The sequence below is a fragment of the Dipodomys spectabilis genome, unplaced genomic scaffold (genome assembly GCF_019054845.1).
Source record: "Dipodomys spectabilis isolate Male_0828 unplaced genomic scaffold, ASM1905484v1 ptg000069l, whole genome shotgun sequence".
NCBI classification, from domain to species: domain Eukaryota; kingdom Metazoa; phylum Chordata; class Mammalia; order Rodentia; family Heteromyidae; genus Dipodomys; species Dipodomys spectabilis.
In genome coordinates, this window is record NW_024870746.1 from 14,842,815 (window position 1) to 14,861,888 (window position 19,074).

General features: G+C 41.9%; 1 protein-coding gene across 2 annotated transcripts in view; it reads right to left on the reverse strand.

The window, feature by feature from the left end:
- Positions 1 to 19,074, reverse strand: part of Tgfb2 (transforming growth factor beta 2) — an 80,900-nt gene that overhangs the window by 10,433 nt on the left and 51,393 nt on the right. For both annotated transcript variants that reach the window (XM_042681886.1, XM_042681885.1), the window contains one exon: positions 18,650 to 18,813. In XM_042681886.1, the coding sequence (XP_042537820.1) occupies positions 18,650 to 18,813 (164 nt within the window). The remainder of the gene's footprint in view (positions 1 to 18,649; positions 18,814 to 19,074) is intronic.

Sequence of the window (19,074 nt, forward strand, 5' to 3'; positions counted from 1 at the left end):
CCTTTAAAAAAAAAAAAAAAAAAAAAAAATATATATATATATATATATATATATATATAGTGAAAATACTGTACAGAGGGGTTACAATTACATGAGCAAGGTAATGAGTACATTTTTTTATCAAGCATTGTTGCCTCTTCCTTTGTTTCTCCTTCCCATCCCTTCCCATCTCCCTCCCACCCACCCCCCACCTCCCCCTCCCCCACCCCTCCCACCGCCCCCCCCCCCCCCCCCCCCCCCCCCCCCCCCCCCGCACCAAAGTTGTAAAGTTCGTTTTCAACATAACGTCTTGTACATCTTATTGTTGGAATGGGTCCACCTGTATCCCTATTTAAACAATTTGTTTTTTTCCCTTCCCTTCCACAAATTATACCAACATCAAATACAGTGAAAACAAGGGTTATACTGTGGGGGAGGGACATACAAAGCAACAAAGAAATAATCTTATAAATATGTTTGAAGCCGGGCGCTGGTGGCTCACGCCTGTAATCCTAGCTACTCAGGAGGCTGAGATCTGAGAATCGCGGTTCAAAGCCAACCCGGGCAGGAGAGACCGTGAGACTCCTATCTCCAATAAACCACCAGAAAACCGGAAGTGGTGCTGTAGCTCAAGTGGTAGAGCGCTCGCCTTGAGCTGAAGAGCTGAGGGACAGCGCCCAGGCCCAGAGTTCAAGCCCCATGACCGACAAAAATAAATAAATAAATAAATATGTTTGAAACAATAGTAAGAAAGAAAAACCATTTGAGTCCTTATCTTGGGGTTCATTTCACCTAATATCAACTTATCTGACCGTTTCTGCTTGTCTCAGACATATACTAGTTATTGCAAATAAGGGAAACCATGGGACCTATGTTTCTTTGGGCCTGACTTACTTCACTTAATATAATTTTTCCAAGTCTTTCCACTTACAAACAAATGGGGCAATGTCATTCTTTCTGATGAAGGCATAGAATTCCATTGTGTATTTATACCACAGTTTCTTGATTCATTCATCTACTGAGGGGCATCTGGGTTGGTTCCATATCTTAGCTATGGTATATAATGGTGCAATAAACACAGTTGTGCTGGTAGCTTTAGGGTGGTCTTGCTTGTGATCATTTGTGTAAATGCGCAAAAGAGGAATTGCTGGGTCATAGGGGAGCTCTATGTGGAGTCTTTTGAGAAAACTCCATACTGCTTTCCAAAGTGGTTGACAAGTTTACACTCCCACCAACAATGAATTTTTAATCTTTTTGTTGGAGTCAAGGAGATTCAGTCTTGTCTAAGAATACAGTTATAAAAAACAAGCTGCAGACTAGCATTGAGACTTTGGAGAAGATACCTCTAGTTCAGGCAAATAAAGAATAATTGCAGTACATTCTTGAGGAGGGAATATTAGAAGTAGATGTAATAATTCTATCTTGGAACAATAGTGTTTTCTAAGACAGATCGTGACCCTAACTAAGGCTTCTGGAGCTACAGTAAATCCATGTACGGTCATGTCCTTCAGCTACATGATTTTACTTATTGTTCTTTATTTTTAGATTTTTTAAAACCTTCATTATAAAGGTGACATACAGAGAGGTCACAGTTATATAAGCAAGCTAATAAGTACATTTCTCTTTGACCAGTGTTACCATCTCCCTCATTTTTCTCCCACTTTGCCCCACCCCAAGTTGTAGTTCATTTCCAACATAGTGTCTAGTGAGTATCATTGTTGAATTGCTTCACGCATTGTCCCACCATTTCTGCGATTCCCCTTTCCTGCCCCAAATCAGATAAACTTTATAAGACAAAGTGTACAGAAACCAAAAACTGACAACAGCGAATAAACCAATTGAGAAAAAGAAAGAAAAACAAAATAACTGTGAACAGTACAATTAAAAAAACAAACATAACTCTTGTTTCTATTTCTTGGAGTTCAGAATGTTTACACTACTGTTCAATTAATCATGTCCAGGTATAATCCATTGAGTTTACATGTAGATTTATTGGCACATTTTAATTATTACAAATGAGGGAAACCATGGAAGAATGACACTCCCCCATTGGTAAGGAAATGGAAAGACTTGGAAAGCATTATCCTAAGCAAAGCATTCAAGACCCAAAGCCACATAGGCTGCCTGGTTTCCCTCAGATTCTTATCTCCAATTAACCACCAAAAAAAACTGGAAGTAGAGCTTGGTTCAAGTGATAAAACACCAGCCTTGAGCAAAAAAATGCTAAAGGCAGCACCTAGGCCCTGAGTTCAAACCCCAGGACCAACACACACACACACACACACACACACACACACACACACACACATACACACACACACATACACACACACACACACATACACACACACACACATACACACACACACACACACACACACACACATACACACACACACACACAATCATCATGACTACACTGACCAAATAGATGGAAAGATACAAACTACCAAAACTATGAGAATGATCTTTACCTCTTAGAGAAAGAGCGAATCTGGGTTCTCTTGCTTTCAAAAGAAAGCCAGAATCAAGGGAAAAGACCCCCAAGTGTTCTCAGTTTAAATCTCAGTAAAGACTCAAGAGCAGGGAATTCTCTTTATGGAGCACTGGAAGGCTCGGAGGCAGGACAACCTCATACTCTTTCACCCGGTGAAAGGTTTTTATAAAAAAAATTCATTTAATATTCAAGAATAGCCTATGCATAAACAACTCCAAAAAAAAGACAGTAAGCCTCACAATTGTGAAATAGAGAAATGACTTTTGTCTCGTGGGTTTATTGTCTTGAACTTTATGGGCAGAGAGTTCTTAAACCCACTTGTTGCAATTGAACTCTATTCTTCTTATCCAGCTTTTGGTGGAGACAGGAAACAGCTGCTTTCTATCACTCAGAGAGTACCCCTCATAGTCTCAGAGACTATTAATAAGTCCTCTTCTCCATGCTTGCTTCTTCTCTCTAAGCTAAAGAAACCCCATACCTTTAGACCTTTATTCACAGGGCCACCTCCCCAAGCCTTTTATCACAAAGGAAGTTGCTGTAAGATAAAAGGATTCCTCCTTCAGCTGTGTGATTTCACTTCAGAACTGTCTAGTAAACCTTCTCATTGCAGGAGAGGGGAATGAAGTCATAATGGTCAATGCATAACCCCTGAAACTGGCAAATCAAGGGTATAGGAGGGTTGGGAGGGCTGGAAAGGAACACTGAAAGGGATGCCATTGATGAAGACATACTGTGTGCACTGTACTCGTAAACTGGCAAATTGACCTGAAACCCCGTTATACAACTACTTAAAGAGACTAAATATAATGTAAGAAAATACTCTAATCACACCTCAACCCAGAATACGGACAGCCACCTGAGAGCAGGTGCAGCCTCCCGCATCCTGTCCACAGGGTTTAGCTCCTGTGTACCACCCTAGTGACGTGAGACTGGAGGACATGGAGGGGTCGAGCCTGCTGCTAGACTCCTGCTTCTTTCCTACATTCAAGAGGTTGCAGGAAAAAGACATCAGCTGGGCATCAGTGAATCATGCCTGTAATCCTAGCCACTCAAGAAGCTGAGATTAGATGATGCTGGTTGAAAGCCAACCCTGGCAGGAAAATCCATGAGATACTTATTTCTAAATAACCAACAAAAGAACTGCAAGTGGAACTGAGGCTCAGGTGGTAGAGAGAGAGCTAGCCTTGAGGGAAAAGGCTAAGCAAAAAAGCTAGGGAACCATGCCCAGACCCTGAGTTCAAGCCACAATACCAGAATAAGAAAGAAAAGAAAGAAGAAAAGAGAGAGAGAAATAGGAAAAGAAGGTAGGAAAGAAGGGAGGGAGGGAGGGAGGGAGGAAGGGAGGAGGGAGGAGAAGGAAGGAAGGAAGGAAAGAAGGAAGGAGGGAAGGAAGGAAGGAAGGAAGGAAGGAAGGAAAGAAGGAAGGAAGGAAGGAAGGAAGGAAGGAAGGAAGGAAGGAAGGAAGGAAGGAAGGGAAGGGAAGGGGAAAACACCATTAGACAAAGTGACTTTCCATTTTGTTTTAGCCTCTGCTATCCACCGTTCTTGAAATAGGAGTATTGAAAGTTAACAGGTTTTTCCTCATTGCTTCTGTATGTCTATCTATATCTGATCAAAACAAAGATAAATTGGTCAAATAGTAGAAACTCTCTTCCCTGGCCTCCTTTTGACCAACCATCCCTGTCCTCTAGCTTGGTGTTCTGGTGTCTGTGCTGGGTGAGCCCACAGCATGCTAGAGCTCCTGGCTGGGAAGTCAGGCTCCAAGCTTCTCTCTGGTCTTGCCACGGAGTGGGAAGCATAGCAGATGCCAGCTGTTTGTATGCAGCTCACGGCACTGAAGACTTCTTATTAAATTGCGCAAGTGAATTAAACAGAAACTGATGAAATTGCAGGAGCAAAAGTAAAAAGCACTGTTACTTCTGTGAATGGCTAAATGTCTTGGAAAGTCTTCACAAAGATGAGTCGCTTTGAGGGGGAAAATGGTTTTGGGGGAAGGGGGAATACTTTGGCAGTTCCACAAAAGAGTAAATAGAATTACTTGTGCGATCCAACGATTCTACTCCCCAAAGAATCCGAAGCCAGGACTCCACGTTTGTACAGCAAAGTTCATAGCAGTATTACAATAGCCAGAAGAGGGGGAAAAGAAGCAGATATCCATCAATAAAGGTATGGGTAAGCAAAATGTATTACATACACACAGTGGAATATTAGTCAGCTATCAAAGGGAATTGGATGGATTTGAAGATGTTATGTTACGTTTAAAAAGACAGACATGAGAGGACAAATGTACGGTTTCACTTGTATCAGTGCCCTGAATAGATGAATTTACAGATGGACAGCAGAATAAAGCTTACCAGGTGTCAGAAGATGGTAATGGGTACAAGGTTTTTTGTAAAACCCTGGAAATGGATAGCAGTGTTGGCTGTACAACACTGACTACACTGGAGGCCACTGGGTTACGTAAAGTAAAAACTCAAGGTAATTTTTGTTCTGTATACATTTCACCACAATTCATGTTTTCACAATTTCACCTGTAAGAGAGACAGCTATCAAATAAATAACCACCAAACAAGATGCTGAAGGTCTCAAAGGGTCCTGACTTCAGATCACTTAGAACTTGCTAAACTTCCTCACTCCAAAAATGAAAAATAAAAAAAAGAAGAAAGAAGAAAGAAAAACAGAAGTCATATACGATACTTAATGGATGTGTTTTATGCAAAACATACTACACAGATAGGCAACTGGAATAACGATGTCAAAGAAAAGCCCTTGGCTTCACATTAGCTAGCTCAGCTGGAGTCATGGCTCAAGTGGAGAATGCTTACCAAATCAGGAGCCAGACTCTGTTGAGTACCCAACCTTAAAATAAAAACTTTTAAGCAAATAAGCAGCACACTTGCTGGGCACAGTAGCTCTTGCCTGTAATCACAGCTATCTGAGAGGCACAGATCCAGAGGATCACAGTTTGAGGCCAGCCCAGACAATAAGTTAGCATGACCTCAATAAATGAGCCAGGCATAGTATTTCACATTTGTAGTCTCAGCTATGAAAGAGGCTTAGGTAGGAAGATTGCCATCTGAGGCCAGTCCTATTCAGAAGTAAGAACATACCTTAAAAATAAAATAGAAGCAGGGCTGGGAAGGTGGCTCAGTGGTGGAGTGCTTGTCTTGCATGCATGAGGCCTTGGGTTCAAGTCCTCAGCACCACATAAGCAGAAAAAGCCAGAAGTGGCGCTGTGGCTCAAGTGGTAGAGCACTAGCCTTGAGCTGAAGAGCTGAGGGACAGTGCCCAGGCCCAGAGTTCAGGCCTCACGACTGGCAAAAATGAATAAATAAATAAATAAAATAAAATAAAAGCAAACAACCAAACTAGAGGGTAGAGTGCTTGCCTAGCAAGCTTAAGGGTTTCAAGTTCAAATTCAGTACTGACTACACATATAAATTTCTGTTTCTGTACCTAGAGTCACATAGATTGATTTTGCATATGTCTTTAAGATCCTTTACTTTAACTCATAGCTTTCTTTAATTCAGGAACAACAGCTCCTGGCTGAATTAGAAGAAAAGAGGGCTTCTGACAGCCGCCAAGAGCTGGTGGCTCACACCTGTAATCCGAGCTACAGGAGACAGATTTGAGGGTCACAGTTCAAAGCCAGCCAGGGCAAAAAAGTCCATGAAACTGTTCTCTCCAATGAATCACAGGAAAAGCAGGAAGTGGCACTGTGGCTCAAGAGTACTAGACTTGTGCAAAAGGAGCTCAGGGACAGCACCCAGGTTCAGAGTTCAAGCCCCAGGATTGGGGCTTGAAAAAAAAGTGACAATCAGCTATCTGTGACCGAAGACACCCCACAGAGGTATGGAATGCCACCTTCCTGCATTACCTTGTGTCAATGGATGCACTCTAATGTAACACAGGGAAAAATACCCACAGAGCACCCATGGCAAGAGTGCTAAGCTCCTTGCTGACCTACAAAAGCCCTACATAAGAGTATTCATTCAGGCTGGGAAGGTGGCTCAGTGGTAGAGCACTTGCCTTGCATGCTCAAGGCCCTGGGTTCAATTCCTCAGCACCACATAAAGCAAAAAGAAAAAAGCCGGTAGTGGTGCTGTGGCTCAAGTGGTAGAGTGCTAGCCTTGAGCTGAAGAGCTAAGGGACAGCGCCCAGGCCCAGAGTTCAGGCCCCACGAACGGACCCAAAAAAAAAAAAAAAAAAGAGTATTCATTCATTTCCCTCACTGAAATGCAGCCCACCAGGAAGGAGACAGAGGTGAAACAGGTTCGTTTTACCCAGTACTTTGGGGGTTATGAAAAAAGAAGTAACAGTCTACCTGTAGAAAATTATAGCTAGAGGGAAAAAAAATTAGCCTTAAAGCAATAATGTGGTAAAAGCAAGTCAGGATTTGGCTTAACACCAAGGTGTGACGTGCCTTATATCCTATGAGACAGGGCAGCGCTGGAGGAAAACACGAGAGTTCAATGTTACCTTCCATCTTCAGATATAAGTGGCTACATGGGAGAACCAAGGGGCCAATTCAATCAGACTTCTTATGGAAGGAGAATTTGATAATAGGGAGGGAGAGAAGAAAAAAAAGTCCCAGGTTAAGTGGTGTTGGTCCATCCTGGTTTGAAATGCACTTCGTGTTATTGTTTGTTCTTATTATTGTGTTCTTTTATTCTATTGTTTTTGATAGTGTTGGGGTTTGAACTCAGGGTCTCACACTCTCTTGACTTACTTGCTCAGGTGGTGCTCCACCATTTGAGCCATCCCTCCAGCTCTGCTTTTGGCTGGTTTATTTTATTTTTTATTAATAAGGTTTTTAAATTGTGAAAATACCATACAGAGGGGTTACAATTACATGAGCAAGGTAATGAGTACATTTCTTATCAAGCATTGTTGCCTCCTCCTTTGTTTCCCCTAACCATCCCTGCTCTCCCATCTCACCCCACCCCTGCCAAAGTTGTAAAGTTCGTTTTTCACCATAATGTCTTGTACATCTCGTTGTTGTAATGGGTCCACCTATATCCCTATTTAAACAATTTGTTTTTGCCCTTCCCCTTCCCAAATTATACCAACATCAAACCTTATCTGCAATAACTAGTATATGTCTGAGACAAGCAGAAACAGTCAGATAAGTTCATGTTAGGCGAAATGAACCCCAAGATAAGGACTCAAATGTTTTTTCTTGCTTGTTTTTATTTCTAACATATTTATAAGATGATTTTTTGTTGCTTTGTATGGCCCTGCCCCATGGTTTAACCCCTGTTTTCACTGTATTTGACGCTGGCTGGTTATTTTAAAGGTGAGATCTCCAGGATTTTACTGCCCAGGCTGGCCTGGAACTGTGATGCTCTGTACCTCATCTTCCTGAATTACCTAGGATTACAGGAATATCTAGGATCACCAAGGCCTGACTTGTACTTGGTGTATTTGATGTTTAAATGCCTTCCAATGCTTCAATGTTTGTAGTGACTTGAACAGAGCCATGAGCAAATGCTGATGTAAATGCTCACTTATCCTGGCTCACTTGTAAACATTACCCCACTAATCTGCCTGGCCCCAAGTTATTCCCTTTAGTGTCTCCAAGCATCTGCATGGAGAAGGCAGGTATGTCGGAAAGCCATCTGCTCCAGTCCAACCAACTCATTCTCTCCTCTCTGTCTAAAGGCCTCTTGTGACAAATGAACTCATGACTTTACAAGAAAGGTCACTTTGGTCACTTTTGGACAATCCAAATCGTTCAGATTCTTCTTTATCTTAGACTTAAAATTTCCATCAAGTAGTCCCAGCTAATAACAGTTGTCTTTGTCTCACATTTGTACAATCAGTTTGGCTTTCCAAATAAACATTTTTGTTTCCCTTATGGGGTAGACATCATGGCCTCATTCCTTACCTTCTATAACAAAAAGACAATAAGGCTGACGTGCGATTTCTCACTACCAAAGCCCTGCTGGAAGAAGCAGGACTCAGGGAGGACAGTTTTCCAATGTTGCCTTTTGCAAGTTGTGAAATCCTTTCCTATCCATGGCAGTCCCTATGACAAGATACAGTTTACCTAAGCATCTTCCCTCAGGAAAAGTCCATGGTGCTCCATTATTTCTGTCAGCCCATCCCACCCCTTTTCTTAGTCCTTCTCAAAATTAGTTCCTTCAAAAATTCTGCCTCAGGTCTAGCAGAATATGGAGAATTCATGGGAATGTGAGCTAGGAGGAACTGTGCCTCCCTTTCTCTGGCCACTATCTGTTTTTCTTTACCATCCTGGAGTTTGAACTCAGGGTGTCATACTTGCTAGGTAGGCTCTAGCACTGAGTCATGCCTCCACTCCATCTTTGCCCAGCCCCAAGCCTAGACCATAATCCTCCTTTGTTGCCCTTCCCATTTTGGGTGGGATGACAGGTGTATGCCACCACACCCAACTTCTTCCACTGAGATGAAGTTCTGTGAGCTCTTTGGGCCCAGGCTAGCTTGGGAACATGGTCTCCTGACCTCAGCCTCCCCTGTGGCTGGGATGGCAGGCATGCATCACTGCACCTGGCTGGCCACTACTTTTAATGCAAATCATTTGATTTGGGCAGGAGTTACATTATACCATCATGTTGAAGCAAAAGGTTTTGCTTTCTTTTTTTTGTAAAATAATACCTTTGTTCCTATACACAGACTGTTGTTAAATCCAATTTTCCATTCCCATTCCTTTCTGGAATGATGTGGAATGAAGAGAAAGAAATAGAGAAAGGCAAGGAGGAATGAAAGATTGTTCTCCAAGTTCAGCCTGCTTCAGAAACATCTTAAAGGTTCCTAGCACAGATTACTGGGCTCAATCCCCACAGTTTCTGGTTCACTAGGGGAAGTTGGGATCCCAGAATTTGCATTTCAGATATCTTCCCACGTGATGCAGAAACTGCTAGCTCAGGAAGCACTTTTGACACTATGAATGTAGTGTATACTGATGGAATTCACTCTCTGAACACAAATGCAAATGACTTATGTGTCTTTGACAATTTTGAATTCTATTTTTCGATTCAGGTTTTTCCCCCCTCTAGAACTTAAGATTGCATTTTTTTTTTTTTTTTGCAGTTGTGGGAACTGAACTCTGGGCCTAGGAACTATCCCTGAGCTCTTCAGCTCAAGGCTAGTGCTCTACCACTTGAGCCACAGTGCCACTTCTGGCTTTTTCTGCTTTTTTTATCATAGGGAAGTTCAGCCCAGTCAGAGTGCTTGCTATTCAATGACGGTGAACTAATGTTATTATTATACTCCTTATCCGGCCAAAAAACATTGCACAGTCCCAGAGTTCAGGCCCCATGACCTACAAAAAATGTTATTCTAAAGGCAATGTACAGAAGGGTTACAGTTACATGAACCAGGTAAAGAGTGTATTTCTTTTTGGACAATGTCACCCCTACCCTAGCTCTTTCCCAGGAGCCATTAGCACTCAGCCTTCCAAATCTTCAGTGAAGGCAATTTTATACTGTGTTTTATCCTTTCTACTTATTACATTTTATCAGGAGAATGTAAACCAGGGAGAAAAGAACAAGAGAACTTCCAGGTAACAACAAGTGGGTCTTTCTAGAAACTCAGAACCGTGTGAGGTGAGTTTTTTCCTACAAAGGCACAGTTATAGGTAGCTCTTTCTCTCTCTCTCTCTCTCTCCTGCTCAGCTCTCCTTTCCTTGAGCACAATAGACCACTTTGGGGCTGCCTAAACACCAACTCACTGTGTGATTATCCTGAAGTGGCTCAGCAGACCCGTGCTTACCCGTCACCTGCCATCGCTGTGTCTTGTAATTGCCATGTCAGGACAGGTCATTGCTTGCTTCTGAGAGTAGTGGGTACCTGTAAAAAGCCTGCACAGCTGGCTCCCATGGAACACACATCAGTTTCAGAAGAAAGCAGCAAGGGAAAACACAGATAACTGCATTACTGTGCCACTGTATTCACTCTCCTTACAGTTCAAAGACATTCCCACAGATAAGCCCCTGTGTAACACACATCCATATGTAGAGACAGAGTAGGGAATGCATAGATCTTTTATGACCTTTATGGAAATGTCAGGAGATATGCCTTCAAGACACACACACACACACACACACACACACAGCACCAAGGCTCTCCTCTCCGATGAAAACACCTTATAATTCTCTATTGTTAGCCCATCTCTGTTTCATTCTCTACAGACGGGCCTTTGTGCTGACTGTACATGTGCATAAACAAGTAAATTCATTCCTGCAGGTCTAAGGGATGAAGGACTCCTTTGTGCAAAAAGAGGGGTGCAGATGCTGCAGCTCCACTGAGCTCGTGAGACAGAGCCTCGTGTGGGAACTGCATAGCAGAGACCTGAACCGAATGGAGTCACACCAGAGCCGGCAGGAAAAGAGATCATGCGGTGCACATATGATGGTGAAGTCTGAAGGGAAATGAAGTCAAGACCATAATAACCCTTTCTTGGAGGAAGTCCCTCATCCTTAAGGATAGCCCACGGCCTAGTGCTGCGGATTCTCACAATTATTCCGCTGTTTGCTGTCCACAGAGGGACAGAGCCTTGGCAGCTAGCCTGTGTTCTCTCTATGTAGCTGTGTCTTCTGATTTTCTTATATGACTTCCCCCTTTCAATTCCATTCTAACGACACTAACACACAGGTATTTGGGGAACACAATTCCAACACCCTTTTCCTATTTCCTGACACCTATAAGATGCATGGCCTGTACAATAATTTAATTCCCAACTTGTATTCAGTTAAATATTTTAATGTAGGGGGTACAACTATACAACAATGATTCTAAGTAAATAAGTAGATAGCCTGTGTTATTTGCTAGAAAGATATAGACCTTTGTTTTACTCTGTTTTGTGTTGTTATATCAAAGTACTTGAGGCTTTTTAAAGGAAAGAGGTTAGGTTGGCTGATGCTTTTGGAAGCAGAAAGTGGAAGGTCCGGTCATCACACTTGTCTGGAGTCTGGCGAGGGACTTCTAGCTGTATCACAACGTGACAAATGCTATCACATGGTGGTAACATGTTGAAGAGCGGAAAACAGGTGAATAGAAGAGTATGTGGGGTGTATTGCTTTAAAGCAACCTACTCTCAGGGAAGCTTGCTCAATCCTGAAGGACCAAACTTGCTCCCACAACATAGAAAGCAATTATTTTACAAGGCGGCACCACCAAGGACGTAACTACCTCTTCTGAGGCCTACCTTTTACAATCTGTCACCTCTCCAACACAGGAACTTTAAGTGACAAACCATAGCAAGTGCCCAAGAATATCAGTTATTACATAACTTCCTTTTATTGAACTTACATTTGATGTTATCTATATCACCAAAATTAGCCCTAAGTAAACAACAGAAAATGAGTAGGTATGTACATTTTATTTTCCATAGTTAGAGAGATATCTTTAAAACAAGTGTAAGAAAGTCCCCAAATCTAAATAAACTACTTTTATATTTTCTGTCAGCCACTGGTGGCTCACATCCTAGCTACTCAGATAGGCGAGATCTAAGGATCACAGTTCAAAGTCAGCCTGGGCAGAAAAGTCTAGGGACTCTTATCTCCAATAAACCACTCAGAAAAAGCTGGAAGTAGTGCTTTGGCTCAAGCCTTGAGCATAAAGAAGGCCAGGGACAGTGCTCAAGCCCTGAGTTCAAGCCCCAGGACTGGCAAAAAAAATCTCTTTCTGAAGTTATATATTTACTTTGACAACATCTCTGGTACTTGAATCTTAGTTTGAAATTTTTCTTCAATTCACCCAAAAGGTACTGCTAAACTCCTATGGAGTAGGCAGGGCTCTAAGAATTTATCTTTAGAAAAGTAAGGGACACCACAAACATCAGGAAGGAACCGGAGATGAAGGGCAGCTCGTGCTTAAGTGCATTCAGGGCAGTACTATAGAGTGGACCATTTAGGGAAGATGTTTGACAGGGTAGCCAGGAAAACTTCCCCTCCCCCCAAAGCAAGAGGCATTTGAGGAAAGATGTCAAGGTCTAAAAAGAGCCAGCCTCATGGATAGTCAGGGAATAGCATGCTGGGTAGACACCATAGCCCTCAGTCTTAGCAGGAAGGAGTGTACAGGGCTCAAGAAATAATAGAAGTGATCCACATGAGTGAAAGAAGTGATGGCCAGGGATGTTGGATGAGGAACAGGTTAGAGACAACGTCATCACACATAGTAAGGACAGTTGCTGAGCCGATGAAATAAGAAACCATGGTAGGACTTTGAAGACAGACTTTTTAAATTTTTATGTTATTTTAAAGAATGTCCATGGGGTAGGTACAGTGAGATGTTTTCCTACACTTGTCCATTGTGTAGTGATCAAGAGGGTGTGTTCATCCCCTTGAGCATTTACCATTTCTTTGTGTTGAGAACATGGAAAGTCTTCTCTTCCTGATACTTAAAAAATATACAACTATGGATCTCATGGGAGTGGAGGGTAGAAAAATGGTAGTCAGAGGCTGGAGAGGGAAGGGAGGAAAAGGGAATGAAGAGAAGCTGGTAGATGGTACCAGCTAGACAGCAGGAGCAATTTCTAGTGATCGATTGCACAGTTAGGCAAGCAGGGGATTTTGACCGACGTCTTACCAGCAGCTGCTCTGACTGCTGCGAGGAAACAGAGAGACCCACAGAAGGCCAGGCAATAAACAGCCCAGGGAAGGGACAAGAGTTGTGTGACCGTGGGAAGGAGCAGCAAAGAGGTGGGAAATGGCCCACTTCCGATAGATAACTAATAAAAACTGGGAACATATCAGCTTGGTTATCTGAAACACTTGATTAGAACTTTGGCACTTTCCCAAAACTAATCAATAGGACCATTCAAAGATTCAGGTTTTGTCACTGGTGAACGAATTCCCAAAGAACTCTGTTCTGAAATGCAGTTCTACAGCAGTGTCTGCGTATCATTTGTATCAAAAACATCTATATTCTCTCTCCGCCAGCAAAAAATACACACTGTCCCCAGAAAAATATGGAACACGTTTTGCTCTAGTAAAGGAAGAGTTGCATATGGAAAATTGGCAACATGGGAAGAAAGACATTCTTATTAAAAGTTCTTCCACTATCACACCTCCTTCTGTGGTAAAATATAGCAGAATGGAGGGGTTAGGGGAAGAAGTAAAGACATCACTGCAGTAATTCTTCCAAAAGAGAAGCCACCATGGTGGGAGGGACTAACCTGCTACAGTTGTTCATAGAAGACTGGGTAAAGCAAATAGAGCAGGAAGATGATGGTTGTGCTCCATTATTGGACTCTGCTCCATTGCCAACAGGAGATGGGTCAGGCCTCCTCCAACAAGGCATGATGGAAACCTCCATGGAATAGCTGTGGAATCACTTGAAGGGAAGTGCAAAGTTCATTCTTGCACCCACTCCTTCTGCATCCCACGTGGCACATTTTAAGAATAATATGTGGTCCTCAGAGGAAAACTCATTGGGCAAAACTTTACAGGACAAAGTTTAGCTGCAGACCATGATTTCTTAGGACTAAAAGCTATGAAATGAAAGAAGACAGAGAGCAAACTGAGGGGCCGACTGTCTGCAAAGTTTCTACTCTGAGATGCTGGCTAGAAACTGAGACCTCCACACAGAGTGAGAGCGGAAATCGCCTTTAGGAGGCCCCATAATAAACTCTTGGAAGAGCAACCATGAACCTGGACCCTAAGACAGTAGGGCCAAGGGGGAACTTTTATGGTAACAGATTTTGAGCCAATTTGTAAATTGAATAGACTTATTTCTTACAAGAGTTCAAACTCAATGCCTTGGAAATTGAAAGAATAACAAGAATATAACCTCGGAGGGGTGGGGGGAGATTCTGGGCTAGGAGTTCGCAGGCACTCACTCCATGCCTTATAAAATCTGTGCTAAGAAGGTGCTTCTATCTGCATTTTACTGATGTGCAAAGAGCCTCAGTAAGAGGAGGCCCTCAGACTCTGAAAAGGGGCTAAAGCAAAATTTTGAACCTACATAGATCCAACTCTGTGGTAAAGAAGCCAAGAGCATTCCTAGGGTGGGGCCTGGGAGTGGTTGGGCAGCAGACTGCCTAGCTTGCAGTCCTGACTCTGCTCTTCCCTAGCTGCATGGTCTGGGTAAGTTATCGAACTTCACAAGGCCCCAGAGTACTCATTTGTCTAATAAGGTAAAAGTAGCAGCCACCGCATAGTAAAGATTAAGCAACTCTTCATAGAGGTGAAGAAAGCACTAACCACAGTTCCTACTACACAGTAAGCACTGTGTTTGTTAGCAGTAATTAGCTATTATTATTATTATACAATCATTAAACTTTCTTTCACCACAGCCACGTCACACTACTTTTACGGCCTCCTCTGCTCACATTAATAAGTAGACTCTGGTGATATCACAACTTTGTGCAAATAAGTAAATTTCCTTATGAGGCAAGCATGCCATTTGACCAGTTTGAAAAGAAAACCCAGAGATATCAATAGTCTTTGCAAACCAAGTGTTCCTCACACCTGATGGATGTCTTTGTGAAGTGGTTACTGGTTGTTGTGTGGTGTGTGTGTCTACCATGGCTCCCAGGCTGGGTCAGTATGAAAGGGATTGTAGGTCGCAGAATTATTTTCAACCAGAGCACAGCATAACTTCATTTTCATTTTTTTTTAATCCAGTAGCACACTTTTTGCAAGTCTAATTTAACAGACAGCTTTTTTGGCTGACCTCTTTTTATTTCACTGAACTGTATGTGTATGGGACAGAGAAAGAGAGAGAGAGAAAGAGAGAGGAGAAGAGAGTCAATATCATTAACTCCACTAGTGCTGTATTTCCTGCAATGATAATTACCTTACTTTTTAGTCTTAAGACACTTGGATCTCTTAGAAAGCAGGTCTAGGCTATTTACCTTAAACCTGCACCAGAATGCCTTAAGATATTCATTTCAGAATCTTTTCCAGATGTGAAACATACAGAATTCCTATACAGGAGTTCTATAAAGAGTGGGTGATCCACTCTTTGAAATTATTGTTTACTTATTTAGCTTCAGAAACAACAATTCACTCTTTGACCTTCAAATCAGAAAACAGAATAATATACATGTTTGAAGCAAATTAAATAGCTAAACAAATAAATGCATATAAATGAGATCAGGATTTAGCCACCATTTTATATCTTTGCAACTGATCTGGTCTATATACAAGATATCATCACATTTGACCAACTAGTTACTTTTTAAAGTAGAGTTCACAAATCATTAAAATCCAAGAAAGGAGTCAGAGAAAGCAGGATGACAGCTGTGTTTCATTGGACTCTCCTTAGTCAAGCTTTGATAAAGCACCACGCAGCAAAGAACTTCCCTTGCTAAACTATTGTTTGGCCCTCATTCTCTATAAAAATGACCCAGACAAGGTCTTTGACAGACATGGTCAAGAAATGTAGGTTCCTTTTCAATCTACAACACATATTTCACCTCAATCCATTCATCTTCCCCTGGTTGACAAAGACCCACAATCTATTAAGCTGACAACCAATATTAGTGGTTTCTCATTAAACCCCCTATAAAAGGTGACAAATTTGGTGGATTTTTTTCCTCTGATGCTTTATAATAGATAAACCTAATACATTGTCCTGCTTCCCCAGAGTATTATTTTTACATGCTGTTATTCTGGAGTTAACAAGTTTGTCAAAAAAAAAAAAAAAACATGGTAACTGAACTGACTTTCACAGAGAACTCAATGGAATGTTCTTCCCCTTAGATGTGTCCAAGATAAAAATTCAAATCTAAGAGGTGGAAGAAAGGGAATTAACCTTGTTGGGCAGCCACTCTCCCCTGAATTCATTTCACTCACAACACACACACGCGTGCGCACATGCGCACGCACACACACACACACACACAAACATACACACATACACACATACAGGAAGTCAGGAATTACTAATGCAAGCTTGGTTCATAAAGGGTGGGTGCAGGAATGATACACCCAAGTCCCAATGTGTGACATTATTTAACCAAGCACAATGGAGACAGCTCTCACACAACACCGTGTACACCATTTAGCCATACCCATTCCTTTCTCTGTCTAATCTACCCAGATATCCCTAGAATAAGTATCACTGGGCTCAAAGGATTCTCTTTGAGTCGGGTAGATGGCTCAAGACCCTCAGATTTATATTTTTGTCCATTCAAGGAGCCAAAGGGACAGATGACCCCCAAATTCTCTTAACTGTTGCTATTATGTTGACACAGTTTGAATGTGTCACCTAAGGGTTTATTGTGAATTAGGAGCTTGGTCCCTACTTTGGCAGTGTTAAAAAGTAGTGAGTAAATTAAGAGGTAGACTCTCCTCAAGGATGAACTAATTCAGACATGGTCCTCAGTAGACACTAGAGGAAAAATGAACTATGCAACTTGTGGGCAGGGAAGGAGGAAGAGAAACTGGGAGAAAGTGAAGGAAGAGGTGACGTTGTCCAAAAAGAAATGTACTCATTACCTGACTTATGAAACGATAACCCTTCTAATAATGACAACAAAATAGTTTTCTAAAAAAGAGGTTGAGTCTCCTTTTCTGCTCAGTGCTCTCCTTTGGGATTTCCAGGTGCAGTGACAACAAACTAAAAGCACAGTCTTGCACCTTCGGCTGCATCTCCCCAACAGACAGATTTTTATCCCAGCTGAACTTGTTTTCCTGTCATACTGGCTTTATGTTAGCCTAAGAAGATGCATTAAGAGTGAAAGCTTTCCAAGCGGAGGTTCTAAAGGACTCATATACAGAAAAATTAATTTTCATCTGTATACATGTTGACTAGTTAAAAACCTGGCATGTATTCTCAAAGTCCCCTACACAAAATTCATTTATGTGATAAATTGCCCATTTTCATAAATATAAGGAGAATTTTCACCCTATTCATTCAAATTTCCAAATAATTATAATCCAGAGCAACTAGAGCATATGGGTATCAATCCTTTTCTTATTTCAAAGTACATCTGCTTTTCAACCACATTGTCACACATGAACATCAACATCAGGTTCCCAGAAGTCTAAGTCCTCTTTAATGTCCCTCTCATGTCCTCCCTGGAGATCTGCCTTCTTCTGATCTCTTCTTAACTTTTGGCAGTGAGCTCCAAGTCACTGATACTCTCAATAAATCCACCATTGACATCCATAAGACACTGGAATACAGGGATACAGTGTTTGCCTAGCATATACAAGGCTCTGGGTTATATCTCCAAAAGTATGAAAAAAGAATCTGTCATCACAAAGCTGCTTCTTCTGCCAATAGTGACCTCTACATCCTGCCTTAATATATGTAAAGATACTTCTAGAAGCCTCACCCAAATATCATTTCCCTGGTACCATCTCTCCAGCTCTGCCCTTATACCAACACAGTGTTCACAAGACATTATAAGGTATCTAGTTGTGTGTTTGCATATCTGCCTACCTCCCCAGAGTCAGGGCTTTTGAACAGTGTTTCAGTGTGCTCAAGAGCTGCCCGGGGAGCTCTTTAAAATGTAGATTCTGATTCTGTGGGTCTGGTATGGAAGCTGAGATTCTGTATCTCACATAGCTTCTAGGGGATACTGAAAAGCTGCTATCTTAAAGATTCCACTTGAGTAATAAGCTTTGAAGAATGCATGTGAAATGTCGGGAACCAAGTCTTCCATCATCATCTTTTGACACAAATGTTCAGAAACTACTGGGTAGATGAGAGAGGGGAGAGGTCAGGGCTGCTGCCTTCATAAAGGACAGAAGGTGTGTGGGGAGAAGATGGATCAGATGGAACAGAGTGTCTGAACAGAAAAGGAAGGAGGAGAAAATCAGTGAAGAGATAGGAGGAAGCAAGGAAAAGGGAGGAAAAAACGTTCAAAGGCCAGGGAGGCAGAAGGAATAAGAAGGAAGAGAAGAGCAAAGGAAAGAGATAAGGATGGAAGAGACATGGGTCAGATGACTTCTATTGGTGGAATCTGGCCTACAGTGTATGTCTTTGCAGATGAAGAGTTTCACTTCTGAACAAATGCTCTCCAACTGTGGGTTCTCCAGCCATCCATGCCACAGAAGAGAATATACACACAGCTTCAGTATTTTGTTCTAAGCTCCAAGGACAAGCTACTACTGTAAGTCATAAATGAGGGCCCACAGCATGACTGTAGATGCACACAATAGTTTCTATCAGCTAGGAACATCTACAACAGCACAAAGTCATCTAGCTGACGACCCCTCAGAACAGCCCCAACAAAAGTTACCTGATACAGTTCAATCCGTTGTTCAGGCACTCTGGCTTTGGGATTCTGCAAACGAAAGACTCTGAACTCTGCTTTCACCAAATTGGAAGCATTTTTCTCCATCGTTGAGACGTCAAAACGGACAATTCTGAAGTAGGGTCTGTAGAAAGTGGGCGGGATGGCATCTGTAAAAGGTTAGGGCAATGGTTGAAAAGGATAAAAATCCACATTATAAAGCCCCCCCCCCCCAAAGAAAAGATCACAGCAGGAAAGCAACCTGAAAAAAAATCAGAAGGGAAATATCTACAGAATGATTTCATTTCCAATGGTCAATTTAATACCATTAACAATTTAACCAAGGGGGAGAAAAAAGAATGAGCTAACACAAACGTGCATTTGGTCACAGGAGTAGCAGATTAACAGAGATTAACAAACCACTTGTAACT